A 14207-nucleotide genomic window follows, 5' to 3' on the forward strand; every position below is an offset into this window, starting at 1 on the left:
CTGACAGTCAGCCAGGTAGCCCGCACCCGTGCTGTGAGCCCGAGGACTCCGTGTTGGACCGTGTTGGACCGTCTGGACCGTCTGGACCTGGTCTCTGGGTGTCCCCGGTAGCGGGATGAAACCGACATAGTGCTAAAGCAGGATCCAGAAGCGGAGCTCGGCTTTCCGTGTCCTGCCGGCGGAGATATGAGGAACCCACTGGTCGATGTAGCGCTGACACTCTGGCTGTGTCTGGAGGTGAGACACTACAACCACACGGGTGTTGTTGGGGCTGTCTGGGTGGGGGCACACACACACACCTCCTTCGTGGAGGCAGCGAGTCGTTTCTCCGGCTCTCATCGGCTCTGCCGGTGATGGAGCTCCGCTACGTGGCGTTGTTTTGAGAGCGCTGCTCGCCAAACACCGTTCAAAACTAACACGAGTCAGTGTTCCTCCACCTCGCACACACATTTAATGCATCTCACAGGATCATTTCTAGTCTTTGTACGACGTGTGGCGTCTTGTTTTAACTTCGGCGTGCATGGGACCCACTAACAAACACCTGACGTGGATAAAATCTAACTTTAAAAATGGGTCGACGCTCCCGCTGGCTCGTCCCTGCATAGAACAAAACCAGCACTGTAAAGAGGGGAGTCTGTTATGTCAGCCGAGACACATCATAGTGTTCGCTAATCGAAAATAGGGAACGCCAAGTGGGCTAACCTGCGACTCTGTCGTCCTTTGTCTTTGTGTCCAGACCCCGTCAACCCTCACTGGGTTACTGGGCCTGTAGGACGCAGGACCGAGGGTAGGACTGAGGGTAGGTAAACAGCAGGCAGGAGGCTGGATCAGCTGGAGGCTGGCACATTCAAAATGTCTTTGTCTCTTCATTTTACTGTATGGGAATTCCTTTTTTTTACTTTTTGTGAAGCCATTTTAGTGTCACTAAAGAGAGGCCTCTGCCTTCCTTTTCCCTCTCTGTCTTTAAAATAAATACCATTTGCACTTCTGCAGGGGACCTTCTGCATGTTGGTGATTTCAGGGTCACTGAAGGTGGATGAAGGGAAACAAATGAGCTCCAGTGTTATTTTTACAGAGCTCTGAGGTAGCGCAGTGTGATCACGATCTCCACTTCCTGTCAGTTCAACCCCGCCGACACTCATGTCTATTCATGTTTTATTAACTTCAATCATTATTATTTCATTTCGTTCAGCTGACTTAGTGAACACATTCATTTTGGATCAGTGCGAGCGTGCAGCCTGGAGGGAACCAAGGCCTTAGACCTTGTGCCGGTGCTGCTGTGTTCTCTTTGATAAGTGGTTCTGACAGCATGGCACATCTGGACTGAGACGGATGTTTTGGGTCATTTTCAAGGGCTTTGACTGACAAAAGTGGTGTCTCACTGTACGTCTGCAGCCTCTGTACTTTCAAAGTGGTTACGTTGATTTACTTACTCTGCGTCTGATTGCTGATCCGACTAAATTCTCGTTAGTTTGTGCAAGCAAAGGTCTTTTTAATTTAGGTGCCTGTTCCACTTTCAGGACAATAAGACTTGCCTCTCTTTGTTTTTCAAAGTGGATGGCAGATTTCCACTGCACTCGGAGATGATTTATCTACCTAAAACACTGGGGGATACGGTAAACTGGGTTAAGGGGACTGATGGACAAGTACTCATAAAGGTTTCCCTCATTTAACAGTGGTCATTCCAGTTGTTTAGGGTAATTTATGCATGAACATACATCACACACACTTAAATGGCATTAGTGTCACGTTAGTGACAGGAACCAGATGATGATGACAGCTTTGATGTCCAGTTGAACAACAGCAGGTGAACATCATCGGATCATCGGTGAAAGTGAACTGACATGGCTGTCAAGCCCTAGTTTGAGGTAAGGTCTTGATGCAGAGTAGTCACCATAGCTTAGTTTGGCTCAGCACCTGGAAGCACTGGTAGGAAACATGGTTATGCTTGAATAATGTGTATTCTACTGAGGAGACTGAGTTAGATTCATTTTTTTGAAAGCCATGGTAACCATGTATAGTTAGACTAGAGCTGAGGTGATTGGATATTGTGATACATTTCTTGTTGTATGCCACAGCTTCAGGAGATGAGCTAGTATTCATTAAAAATGTATAGACACTCCCAGACATCCTGCAGAAGATCCATCCATCCATCCATCCATCCATCCATTAATTATCTTAACTGCTTTCCTGTTAAGGGTTGTGGAAGTGCTGGAGCCTATCCCAGGTGTCATTGAGCAAAAGGTGGAGTACACCCTGAATAAGTGACCATTTGATCCTGAAATATGTAGACAGTCAATTAATCACACTCCCATTCACACATATGCACAATTTACAGTCACCAGTTAACCTAACATGCATGTCTTTGGACTGTCGGAGGGAGCTGTAGTACCCGGAGAGAACCCACACAGGTCCGACTGACCTGTGTTTTGGAACTCAGGTCCTTCTGGCTGTGAGGTGTCTGGATACACGGAGTTGGTCTGGATCAATGGTCAAATGGCACAATTTAAAATAGTGTAATTATCAATACATTAAAACACCCTCACAGTAAAAGATTTCCTGTGCGTTCTTGTGTTGCCCATGCATTTAAAATGTGTGGCAGTGCTGGTGAAGTAATGAGTGATTGTGGTACAATACTGCTCATTAAGGTGATGTTAAAATAAAGAGAAACGCCAACACACTGATTGTGCTAGGATGAGGTGTCAGTATACTGAGGACTGAACATGAGATGTAACACTTTTACTTTTGTATTTGAGTTCAGCGTTCAAACTGATTTATCCTCTTTGCTGTTGCTAGTTTACATCAGCTTCACATTGTCAAGCGTTATTCCTGTTTCATCAGTCTTCGTTGTTCTTGAGATCAGCTTCAGCTTCCTCGCATTCATTTGAGCTGAATGGAAACATGGCAGCATTACCGAGGGGAAAATGCGCATTAAGGCTTTTACAGTTCAGCAGCTTAGTTATTCAGACTGATGGATGGAGGTAAAAGGAATAGGAGTGTGGTGTACACACACATACATACAGACTTCCTCAGGGTGTTACTGCATTACCTTCCAGATGGGACCTACTTCAGTGTTTTTGTGGCTTCCTGTACGCCTCTCTGCTCTATACACTTGTGTATTATAATGTAATTTATGAATCAGTGTTAAAACAACATAAAAAGGGTAAAAAAAGCCATGGAAGAGAACGTGTGTGTGTTTGTATTGTTTGTTTTATTGAAAACTGGTTTTATTTACAGCATCACTATGCATAAATACTTGTTGTAATACAGTATCTTACTGTATCTAGGGGTTAGTATGAGTGGCACTGGCTGTGGATCACAGAAGCCTGAGTTGGTTGGTCCATGCGTAGGCGGTCCAGCCCCGCCCACATCCATGCTATGTTTATGGCCTATAGGGAATTTCATACCCATTGTGTTTCATTCAGGTCCCCTTTGTCATCGCATCATCAGTCCGCCAAGCCAACATAATTGGGAGATGAATGAGATGATTGATTATATGTGTGAACACAGCAAGAAAAGCACACACTTGTCTGTTTTCACTGTGACTTGAGCAGTGTAACACGTTACAGAGATACAGCGAAGCTCAAACTATCTATTTAAATCTTGTCAAAAAAGCTGTTTTACTTACTGTTACTGTTCTATTACTTTGTTTTTAGCGTCTGAACTTGTACCACAATCTTTCAGTGTGAAATCAGCATTTACCCGAGAGCCTGCAGCTCTCCTCTCTGTGTTGATTTTCAAAATAAAACTGAATTATCAAAAAAAATCAAATTAGCTCAGAAAGCACTGATAGATTTACCTTATGTCTTCCTGAACAACATAACTCTGCTCTTGATACACTAAGGAAGGCGTGCTGGTATTAAATAGTAAATATTTCTCCCACAAGTCTTGAGAGGAATGTTGGCCTCCTTATGAAGGTTAATATGAGGCTGGCTGAGGGACAGTACTGTAAGAGCTGCACTTTAAATGGCTTTCGGTGAGTCTGTTGCTGTGTTCTGGGCTGGGTTGGTTGTCACTGATTGTGTAACAGTTTGTGGGAATGCTCCAGTAGAAATCTTCTGCTTTTAGGAAAGCATTACTTTAGCACATGTTTGTAAAAGTTTGCATTTAAATTGTGCTGGGAATATCAAAACTTAGCTAAATATAGGTAAGATGAAAAAATGCATAGAGATGAGTTATTAATGTGATTGTTGCTCTGAGTAGGCCAGATCACTTCAGTTTTCTTTTAAAGGATTTACTAAAACAACACAATGCAGGATTTCATGAAGTGTTAAATTAAGTGGATTTTACAGATTTTACTGGTTCTATTAGTGCAGTACACATACTGTAAGATCACACATGCTCTCACATTGTAAACCAGTCAGATCACTTTGGTGTGGGTGTCTTTCTTTTTGTGCTTTATCTTAATATTGTGCTGTAAAATTGAGGAATTCTAGTTGACACTGTATATATCTGCATCTGCAGCATTTACCAGCCTCAACATGTTTCGATGTATCGATTTCAAAGGAATTGTTGTTTCCACATATATTCTTCTTTTTCTGTACTATTATTAGTGTTTGTGCCTTTGTTTCTCTGCGTCTCTGTATTGCTGCTTCTGTTGCATCTTTGCTTCATTACCCTCTAAAGCACTTGACAAGATTTGAAACAGCAGAGATTTGGAGAAAGGGGCTTGTGTGAGGTAATCCTTCACAGGTTTTTGTTCAGTTGCTATGCTGTGGACTTTAACTTTATACTGTAGCTGTTTCGTTCACTTAAGTGCTGGTCACAGTAGGAGTTCTTTTGACATCTAAAGCCCACAAGACATAAATTGCTGACGTTTTTCAAATGTCATTGTTCTAACAAGAATATAGAAACACTGGGGTTGTGAGCTCTGATTCTCTCAGAGCAATCCCAGTCCTCTTTAGACATACATAACATTTATAACTCATCACAGAGAAGCCTGTTAACATATTGGCTTTTCTCTTCATATACAGCATCTAAATTCTCTCTGCACTGCAGGGCTGTAGGTTTTTTTTTTAAAACTTAAAGACATATAAATCTTAAAATGCAATTACAGAATATAGAATCAAATTCCCAGACATCACTAAGTAAAAACGTTTCAGTTTAAAAGTATCCGTATTTCAACAATTTGCTATTTGTTTTCACAGCACAGATGATTACAGTATGTCTCATTGCACATACAGATTAAATACAGATAGCAAAAACTGCTTCTTCTAAAAGCAGAACCTGCCTAAAAGTCATCATGTTTTTTAATTTCCAGTGATTGTTTGCACATCCATGGGTACAGTGCTTTTTACTTTTTATACATTGCAGTTCCAGAACCTAGGAGCATAATTATCCCCAGATAGAAGTAAGACAAGGATTAAGGGTCACACAGTGTCACAGTGAGAAAAATTTTACTGGAATTCCTTCTCGCTGCTGTTCCTGTCTTCTCAAGGTGTTGAGAACCTGTTCTAGCTCTGTGAATTAGCCTCTGCACCGCCTCTCATACTCGCTTCCACAACCTCTATTGGCTTTTTTGTTTGCCCCTTTTTCTTACATAATAAAGAGATGAGACTGATTTTCCATGTGACTTATTCATTCCACATTGACAGTATCAGTGCAGAATGAATGTTCACAGCAAAGGCTTTAGAAAGGTTTTTGAAATAGTACAACAAAACACTAAGAACCGGAATAGACCAGTAGATTAACAGATCCCCTGGACGCACATGACAGTTTTATCCTGCCTCTCTTCAGCTCTGTTTCCTCCTAACTCTTGCCTCCATTTCAGACCAGACCACACTGACAATCAAATAATGCTTGTTGATGCTTGTTCACAGAGGCTTCTATGAGGTCAGCAGAGATCAATAAGACAGGAAGGAGAAGGAGAGGTGATGAGAGGAAATGAAGACAGGGGTGAAGTACACGGGAGTGGACGAAATAAAACTGAATGTTAGAAGCAAGCAAAAAGAAGGACAAATATGTTCATTCATGTTGAGATATTGAATCTAAATGACAGGTATTTAGAGATTGGTTCTGATCATTTAGCCCAGACTAATGGGCTAAATCTTGAAACCTAGGTTAAAAGGACAACAAGATATTTGTTTAAATTTTCATTGGTGAGACCAGTGAGTTAAAATGCTGAACTGTATTTGGCAATGTCTGACTATTCTGGGTAAGGAGACATGTTTTTTCGATCACCAATGTCCGATGGGATGTCTTCGTCTCATCTCTTATCTCGCTCCCACTCCAGTAACCCGAACATTAGCACATATGTCTTGCCTACTGCTACTCCTACACTCAGCCTGACGTGGCTGGAACTCCTTTCCAGCCAAATAACTAGTTTGGTGTGACACTAAACTAGTTCTCATTTGCATTGACTTTATGTGTTAGTGGTCAAAACTTGGATGGAATGAGTTCTGTCCACGTTCAGTTGACCATATGTTAAAGTTGAGGAGAAGTTATTATGTGGTAATTATCTTTATCGTTTTATCGCCCAGCCCTATTTTCAAAAGGAGCTTTTTCATTGACCAGGCTCCTATCATAGTCTCATCTGCAGCATCTGACAACTTCAAAGGCAAAACACATCCTGATCACCACACACACACACACACACACACACACACACACACACACACACACACACACACACACACACACACACACACACTTCTGCTTCTAAAGGTTTAATGTGCAGTGTAGAGCCATTTGAACTATTCATCCCCACAAATGTCCTCTAGCCAAAACCCAACTGAGCTGCTTTTAAAACAGGAACCTCTGATTGCGTAACGGTCATTTTTGTCCCGTGGGAGCACAGAGGGACATTTTCTTCTCCTGTCAGCGCTTTCACTGAGCTTTAATTAGAGAAAGACAATGAACAGAGCTGGATGGTGATCATTGCTGGCAGAGTGCTGGAGACAGGATAACAATTAGGTCTAAACTAATGTAGATGGAATTCTTAACAAAGTTAATACATGTAAAATTAAGCCTTTATTCTAGTCCTTGTTTGCATTTCTTGAGGTGAAACATATGTACATGGTAAGGAATCACCTAGACTTAATGTCCATTAAACCAGAGATGATGTTGACGTGAGTCCAAAGGCTAATGTTGGCCCAAATGTTGTGAGATGAGAGGCCAAAAGTAATTAGATTGAGGGGAGGATTGAGAGGGAGGATCAAGAGTGTTCAGATCAGAGCCTGGGCTGTTGATAGGATCTGCTTAGTGGCACTGAGGCCAGCAAAAGCATTAGACTGCACCCAGAAAAGTGGAAATATCGATGCCGAGAGGAATGCGGATAAATGGATGGTAATGGCATAAAGTCAACATTGTGTCCTCCTCAAACAAGAGCACATGCTTTTTTATTACTGGTCAGGAATGTCATCCACTGCAATGCTCTCACATAGGCCACCCAAAAATTGATGTATTACTTATTAATCCTCAAAACAAACCAGATTCATCTTATCAACTTACCACTAGCTTGGTTAAAACTCACGTCTTAATGCTTTGACTGAAGAGCATTGGTCTGAATGTAGCTTTCTGAAAGCAGGGGATTCCTCAGTTCATATCCTTCATTCATATTCTGTTTCTCAAGAGCCACTTGTTTGTTTGCTTGCTTGCCTGTTTTCCAACTATCGCTGCCTTACCCACTGTTGATTACCTGGATCAGGTGTGATCAGCCAATCAAAACTGAAAGTGCAGAGATGGTTAAAAAACAAGCACCAGCCCTACTCTAATACATACTCAACTACAAGCTGCCGTAGCTCCTTCAAAGACACTGTTCTTACAACAGGTGTTCCTACCTTCGTACCTTTCTGTTACATTGTTAAGGTAAAATCAAAAACTTCCAGAGCTGGGGGACATGTGTTTGGTAAGGCAACGTACTTTGGTATCATGATGTGTTCTCTTCTGCATTACAGTGAGCGCTATTACATGGAGGTTCATTATGACACATCGTAATAGCACTGCCCTCTGATATTTACTCTGGAGAAGCCTGTGCATGTCTGCAGTGCAAATATTGCAAGTATTATTTTTACAGACAATACAGTAGCAGAGAAGTACATCTGGGATTCTTTAGCTTTCTATATAAAAGAGAAGACAGACAAATGATGTGGGCTGGCTCACTGTCACTAAGATGACAGTTTATCTAACTGTAAGATTAAGATTTAAGATATGATTATGACTCATCTATACAACAAAATTAATTACAGTAACAGTTAATCCCAATTCTTGTTGGTGTAATTTGTTAATACATGTGACTTTTCCAGCAGTACACACGCACACACATGTCATTTGTTAATAATCACCCTAACCTGTCTTTCTCTTTCACAGTGTGTAGAAGCCAAAAAATATTGCTGGTATTTTGAAGGTGGATACCCTATCTACTTCATGTAAGTACAGTGTTTCACTTAACACATAATTTTAATTAATTCCCTCAAATCTGAAAACACAAAACACACTGTCCATTATTATGGGGACTACATGGACATTTAGCAGCAACGTTCAGCTGTGCAGTTTAGTGTGGATGGATAATGAAGTGCAGCATACCACCTCTGATCTGCTAAAATCAGACTTTTTCGATAATTTAGGTCTTTAAAAATGTAGGTTGGCTTGTTTTAGTTCATTTTAGACTTATATGATTATATTGACAACCACTATCACAATAGTGAAGGGACACCTAAAAAAATTTTAAATAAAAACTGTTTTATGGTCCCATTAAAAGAAAATTTGGCCGTAAACTTGGTTTATGTCTTATGCAAAATACAACACCAGGAAGAAAGAACACCAGTTTAGATGGATGACAGGCTCCTACCACAGTTACCACAGTCATTTAGTTTGCTTTCTAACTGCAGGCCAAAGCTAAAGTGGTGATGAGAGAGAGAGAGAGAAAAGGAGATGAAGAGCGACAGAGACAGAGAGCTTCATTAAGGAGAGATTCTTTAGTAATGAAAAACAACTCAGAGGAAAGAAAAGAAACTCCTTTCACCTCCTCTTCTCTGTCCTCAATTTCCGTTTATCTTTTTAGTTTAAACAGTGCGAGGAATCTGGTTTCCATCCATCCACTAGTCATAGTGCTTATCCTGTGGAGTGTCGGGGGGGCTGGAGCCAATCCCAGAGTGTGAGTACACTCTGGAAAGGTTGCCAGTCTGTCACAGGGCTCTGGTTTCATAATAATTTAACACATTATGTTACAATATATTGTTTTGTGAGAAAATCTTGTCCAACCCTGCTTTGATTCCAGTCTCAAGACTACAATGCATTATACAGAAATTCCCAGAGGTGGTGTCAACTGGAAGACTTAGCTGAAAGACTTCCTCATCTCTAACAAATGTTTTTTTATGAACCTCAAGCCACATTAGCTGTCGCCAAAGAGCACTTATACCATGAATGACCTGAATGACAAATAATCTCTACATAATGTACCATCAACAAAGAAAGTGACTCAGCAAAGCCATCAAGGAATCAGTTTCAAATGTTTCAAAGTTGGTAGATTACGCTGCTGTTTAGGTTGAAAGTGACATCATTGCTTGCATTGCTTTATACTCTGGCCTTTTGTTGCAAAGGCTGAGCGTCTGATCACGAAGAAGAGGACATTTAGAACATGTAAATCTGCATTATCTTAAGTTTCCCTCATTTCATTGCTTATACCAGGGACTGGATTATTGTCACCAGCAAGACTAACTAAAGCCTAGTTGTAAAGATCATCAGTCATTTATCAGATTTGTTTTACTGCAGTGCGGTCGATGCAAACAAAGCTGACATTAGTTAGCTAGATAACAGCTAAGGCTAACGAAGGCTAACATTAACATTTTACATTTACTAGAAATAGAGTCAAAATATGTTATGTAATCATGGGATTTAGTTGTTTTTCACCTGTGTCAGCTGGTGCCATATGTGCTTGTTTCTAGCCAATTGAGTATAAAGCACCCTGCTTGTCACATCTTAGTTTGTTGGAACAGCAAATGCAAAACCAGTAAATGAATCAGTCAATACCTACGTATTTTAAGAAGTTAAACTAATAAAAATACTGTCACAAGTCACTGTTGTGAACTGATACCATTCTTAAAGGTTTGTTTATAGGCATCTATGTATGTCTTCATTGTATGTCTCATCAGCTTTATTCCTCTGTAGTTGCCACAGCTCTGTGCATTGGTTCTCTTTAATTTTCCTCATTCATCAGCTCTTCAAAGTACTCCTCCATTTTCCCATCACCCTCCTGGCACCTGTCAATACATCCCTATCTTTAATCACCCTAACCTGCTGCACATTCTTCCATTCCCTATCTCTTTCCCTCGCCAACCTGTACAATACAACCTCTCCCTCCTTACTGTCCAACCTAGCTTACAAGGCCTCATATGCCCTTTGTTTGGCTTTAGCCACCTCTATCTTCACTTTACACTGTATGTCCCTGTACTCCTGTCTGCTCTCGTCAGTCCTATAAGTGTTCCACTTCTTCTAATCTCTTTCTCTTTATACACACCTCGACGTCCTCATTCCAAAACCAAGTCTCCTTTTCTCCTTGTTCCCTGATTGCAAATAACTCACCTCCTACCTGTGGGACATAACCACTAACAACACTGAACATCACACCTTCAATTTCCAGCTTCAGCCATCATCCTGTCTGATACTGTTTTCACCTCCAGATATTCCTGACAAACTCCTCTTTCAGAATAACTCCTACTCCATTTCTTTTCCCATCCACATCATGATAGAACAACTTGTAGCCTCATCCTAAGCCTCTAGCCTTGCTACCTTTCCACCTTGTCTCCTGGACACACAGTATGTCCACCTTCCTTCTCTCCCAGCATGTCAGTCAACTCTCTAGCTTTTCCTCCTATATTCATTAATTATTAATTTATCCAGGTCATTTTTGTTTTTATTTACACAACTAAATGAATGAATGGGTTCTAACTAGAGATAATCAGTATCCGAATCAGCTGATCAGTATCAGCAGGTACCAAATATAAAAGGAAATGGATCTGTTTCACTTTCAAAAAAACTTATATAGATATAGATAGATATTACACAACATTAAAGGGACAGTTGAATGCCAGTGTTCAAAAACAGGAAATGTTTGGCTAATCAGCACAGTGATTAATGGCTGCAACAGCAGCAGCAGCAGTGACACTCTGCCCATGGAGGTTATTATATTACGTAGTAAAACAGCTGATGCCTGATTACCAAGTTTTGAGTCAAAACACATCTTCATCTGAGTCAGAGCATAGTCCATTATGAACACACAGAAATGTACACTCTGCAGGGTGTATCATTAATCAATTTGTAACACATAACACATAAAACCTTCCTGAAGATCATCACATTTTTGGGTTTTCCTTATGTGATGTCATAATGATCTTTGCAAATAGGCAGGTAGTAATGCAGGCATTGGCATCTAAGTTGCCATTGCAGAGATTTGTTTGGTTTTTATGTTTCTGAGGACTTCAGGGACTCCAGGGACTCCAGGGACAACGATTGCTCATCTTGGCCTGGTGCCAAAATGCCAAATAGGACTGGGAGTCTGAGGATACATTGTCATTCTGGCTATCCCCAGTCATCTATCACACAGCACACACATGCTAGTCTTACTATACTGCATGTCGTTGTGGGAACAGTTGCATTCCTTAACCACTGATTACCTAATTCTCACCTTACACCAAGTCGAAATGTCCTCACAACAATGGTGTCCAACTAAAACATAGAAACACATGCACACACACTCTCTTGTATGGCTCTTGAAATAATGCAACCCCTAATCCTTAACCAAAACCTCAATTTAACATTTCTCTAAAGCCAAGTCTTAACCCTCAAACAGCCCTTTGAAGGTGTGTGACAAAGTAAGGACCGTTCTCACTTTGTAACTGTTTACTCACTTCAGTGGCATAACATTTAAATCTGTCATCACTGTGTTGGCCACACAGGAGCACACACACACACACACACACACACACACACACACACAGCACACAAGCATACACACCTGGTTATTATTTCAGCTCTGTTAATGCAGGTTTCCTCCTCCTCTGCATACACTGATCAATCACAGTTGGCCCCTGCTCTGAATAATTGGCTCCCACGCTGCTTGGTTTGCCATTTAAAATGGAACTTTTTAAAGTTTTGTTTACAAAGCAGGGAACATGATTAATGGCATCATTACAGTACACCAGTGGCTGTTTCTTTGTGGCTTGTACCAAAAGAAATATCAGTGTGTTATAGTGACACTCTCTGTTCTGTGATAAAACAGCATGGCCCTCATTTACTAAGATCCCAATAGTGAGTAATAAATTGAGTGTGCAATCTTGAAAATTGCACATTTTGTGTGTGGATGTTTTGTGAATGGTCTGCTAAGAAAAAAATTGTGTGATTGACAACAGGTGTAGGCAGCTGTTTTTAAATTCAGATTGTGCATGCTTCACTGGTGTCTGTCAAGGATGCAGAGGACCTAAAAAATGATAGTGGAAGGGGGTAATAATCACACTGCAACAAAATCTCAGTATTACAGGAAGAAAATCTTTATGGAAAGATCACTCCTATAACTCTCAGGAAAGCAGCAACTGCATAAATATCACGTTTGGCCACATTCAGTGCATCCCGGTTGCTCAGAAAGCAGAGTCGTCAGATCTTATTGTTTCACACATTCACTTCAAGTAGAACCAGTCTGATGTAGTGCAAAAAAAAAAATGAACACAATTTCAAGATGTCAACATAGTGTGAGCATCTCACATGTACCAACAAGCAGAACACACATGGTGGAAAGCAGCCTGAGTAACAGTTCATTATGTGGAAGGAGTCTCATCTCCATCTGTTTTGGAAATAGTTAATCAACAAACCAGATGGGAATCAAACATCTTGGGACAACAACAGTAGTTTCTAACTATCCCTCTTCTACCTTCTGCTCATTACCTAGATCTGGTGTGTTTTACCATCAGAAACTGTATGTGCAGGACTGTGTGCCTTAAGGATCAAGGTTATGAACCACTGACGTCAAAAGTGACTTCATTTAATTCACATTCAATTATAACATAATATGTTGTTAGCCAGTAGTTAATAGCACAAAATAGTCTTCTGTCTATATGACCCACCACTAATGATCACATAGAGTAAAAAGCATTACTTACCCAATGAATAGTAAAATATTTTAGGATGTTACAACTACTCTTTAATGTTAACAATAGTTTAGATTCATTTAAATACTGTTTTCCAATACATTTTATCTTTCTTATAGTATAGCACATACACATTTTGGTTGATTATTTTTCAGTCCATCACCTCATGTTCAGAGTGAAATCTGTTATGAATTGCTGGGTGGATTCGCATAATAGGCCCCGGAGGATGAATCCTAATGAATCTGGCTGTTAGGTGCACAGACAGTTTCATATTAAGTGGCTTAATTTATTTGATAAAAGCACTTCCCTGGATCCCATTTTTTTAGCACTTAGAACAGATGAAGAACAGATGAAGACGTGACTATTCACTGAACCCAAAAAAACACCTTTACTGTTATTTACTGTGTGTGTGTTTGCTGGGTATAGATCTGTCTATATTCAGATATTAGATCAGGCTTATTGTATTGCTATCACTGTTTTGTTGCAGATGTCGCTCTTACGAGGACTGCTGTGGGACTCGCTGTTGTGTGAGAGCCCTGTCCATCCAGAGACTATGGTACTTCTGGTGAGTTACAGTTGCACCTTTTTTTTTTCTTTTCTCTTTTTGATGGTCTGATTCTCTTTTGCTGCATCATCAGGTGCTTAAATTCAATTGAAACCCAGACTGAGTCTCTATTTTCTTTGTTGGTTTCTCAGGGTGCTGCTGATGATGGGAGTCTTGTTCTGCTGTGGAGCTGGTTTCTTCATCCGCAGAAGGATGTATCCGTCCCCACTGAGAGATGAGCCAGCATTCAATGTCTCCTTCACCAGGCACCCTGTCACTACACCAGGTAAGATATAAACCATGAAACAAATCAACGCAACATATCCTACATCAGGGCTCTGAATATAAACAATAAAGACAACAATGAATATATTTATTTTAAATTATAACCACCCACCAGTGTTGAATTATGATACATAATAATGATCACTTACAGGCAAAGACATACATTTAGAAATAAAACTAAAGAATGAAAGACACAACAGGTGATTTATTAACGTTTGTGCACAGCATTGTGGGTGGTAGGATCCATCGCTTTGGTCCAGTAGGCATTTCTGTCCCAGAGATAATAAGAAATATCAATT

General features: G+C 40.5%; 1 protein-coding gene across 1 annotated transcript in view; it reads left to right on the top strand.

Annotated features, from left to right (window-relative positions):
* Positions 1-14207, top strand: part of vopp1 (VOPP1 WW domain binding protein) — a 21247-nt gene continuing 7040 nt past the window's right edge. Inside the window, exons 1-4 of the mRNA XM_026362424.1 lie at positions 1-237; positions 8308-8366; positions 13567-13644; positions 13776-13909. Coding sequence (XP_026218209.1) covers positions 187-237; positions 8308-8366; positions 13567-13644; positions 13776-13909 — 322 coding nt within the window. The 5' untranslated portion in view covers positions 1-186. The remainder of the gene's footprint in view (positions 238-8307; positions 8367-13566; positions 13645-13775; positions 13910-14207) is intronic.

Source organism: Anabas testudineus, chromosome 2 (assembly GCF_900324465.2).
Source record: "Anabas testudineus chromosome 2, fAnaTes1.2, whole genome shotgun sequence".
Lineage (NCBI taxonomy): Eukaryota > Metazoa > Chordata > Actinopteri > Anabantiformes > Anabantidae > Anabas > Anabas testudineus.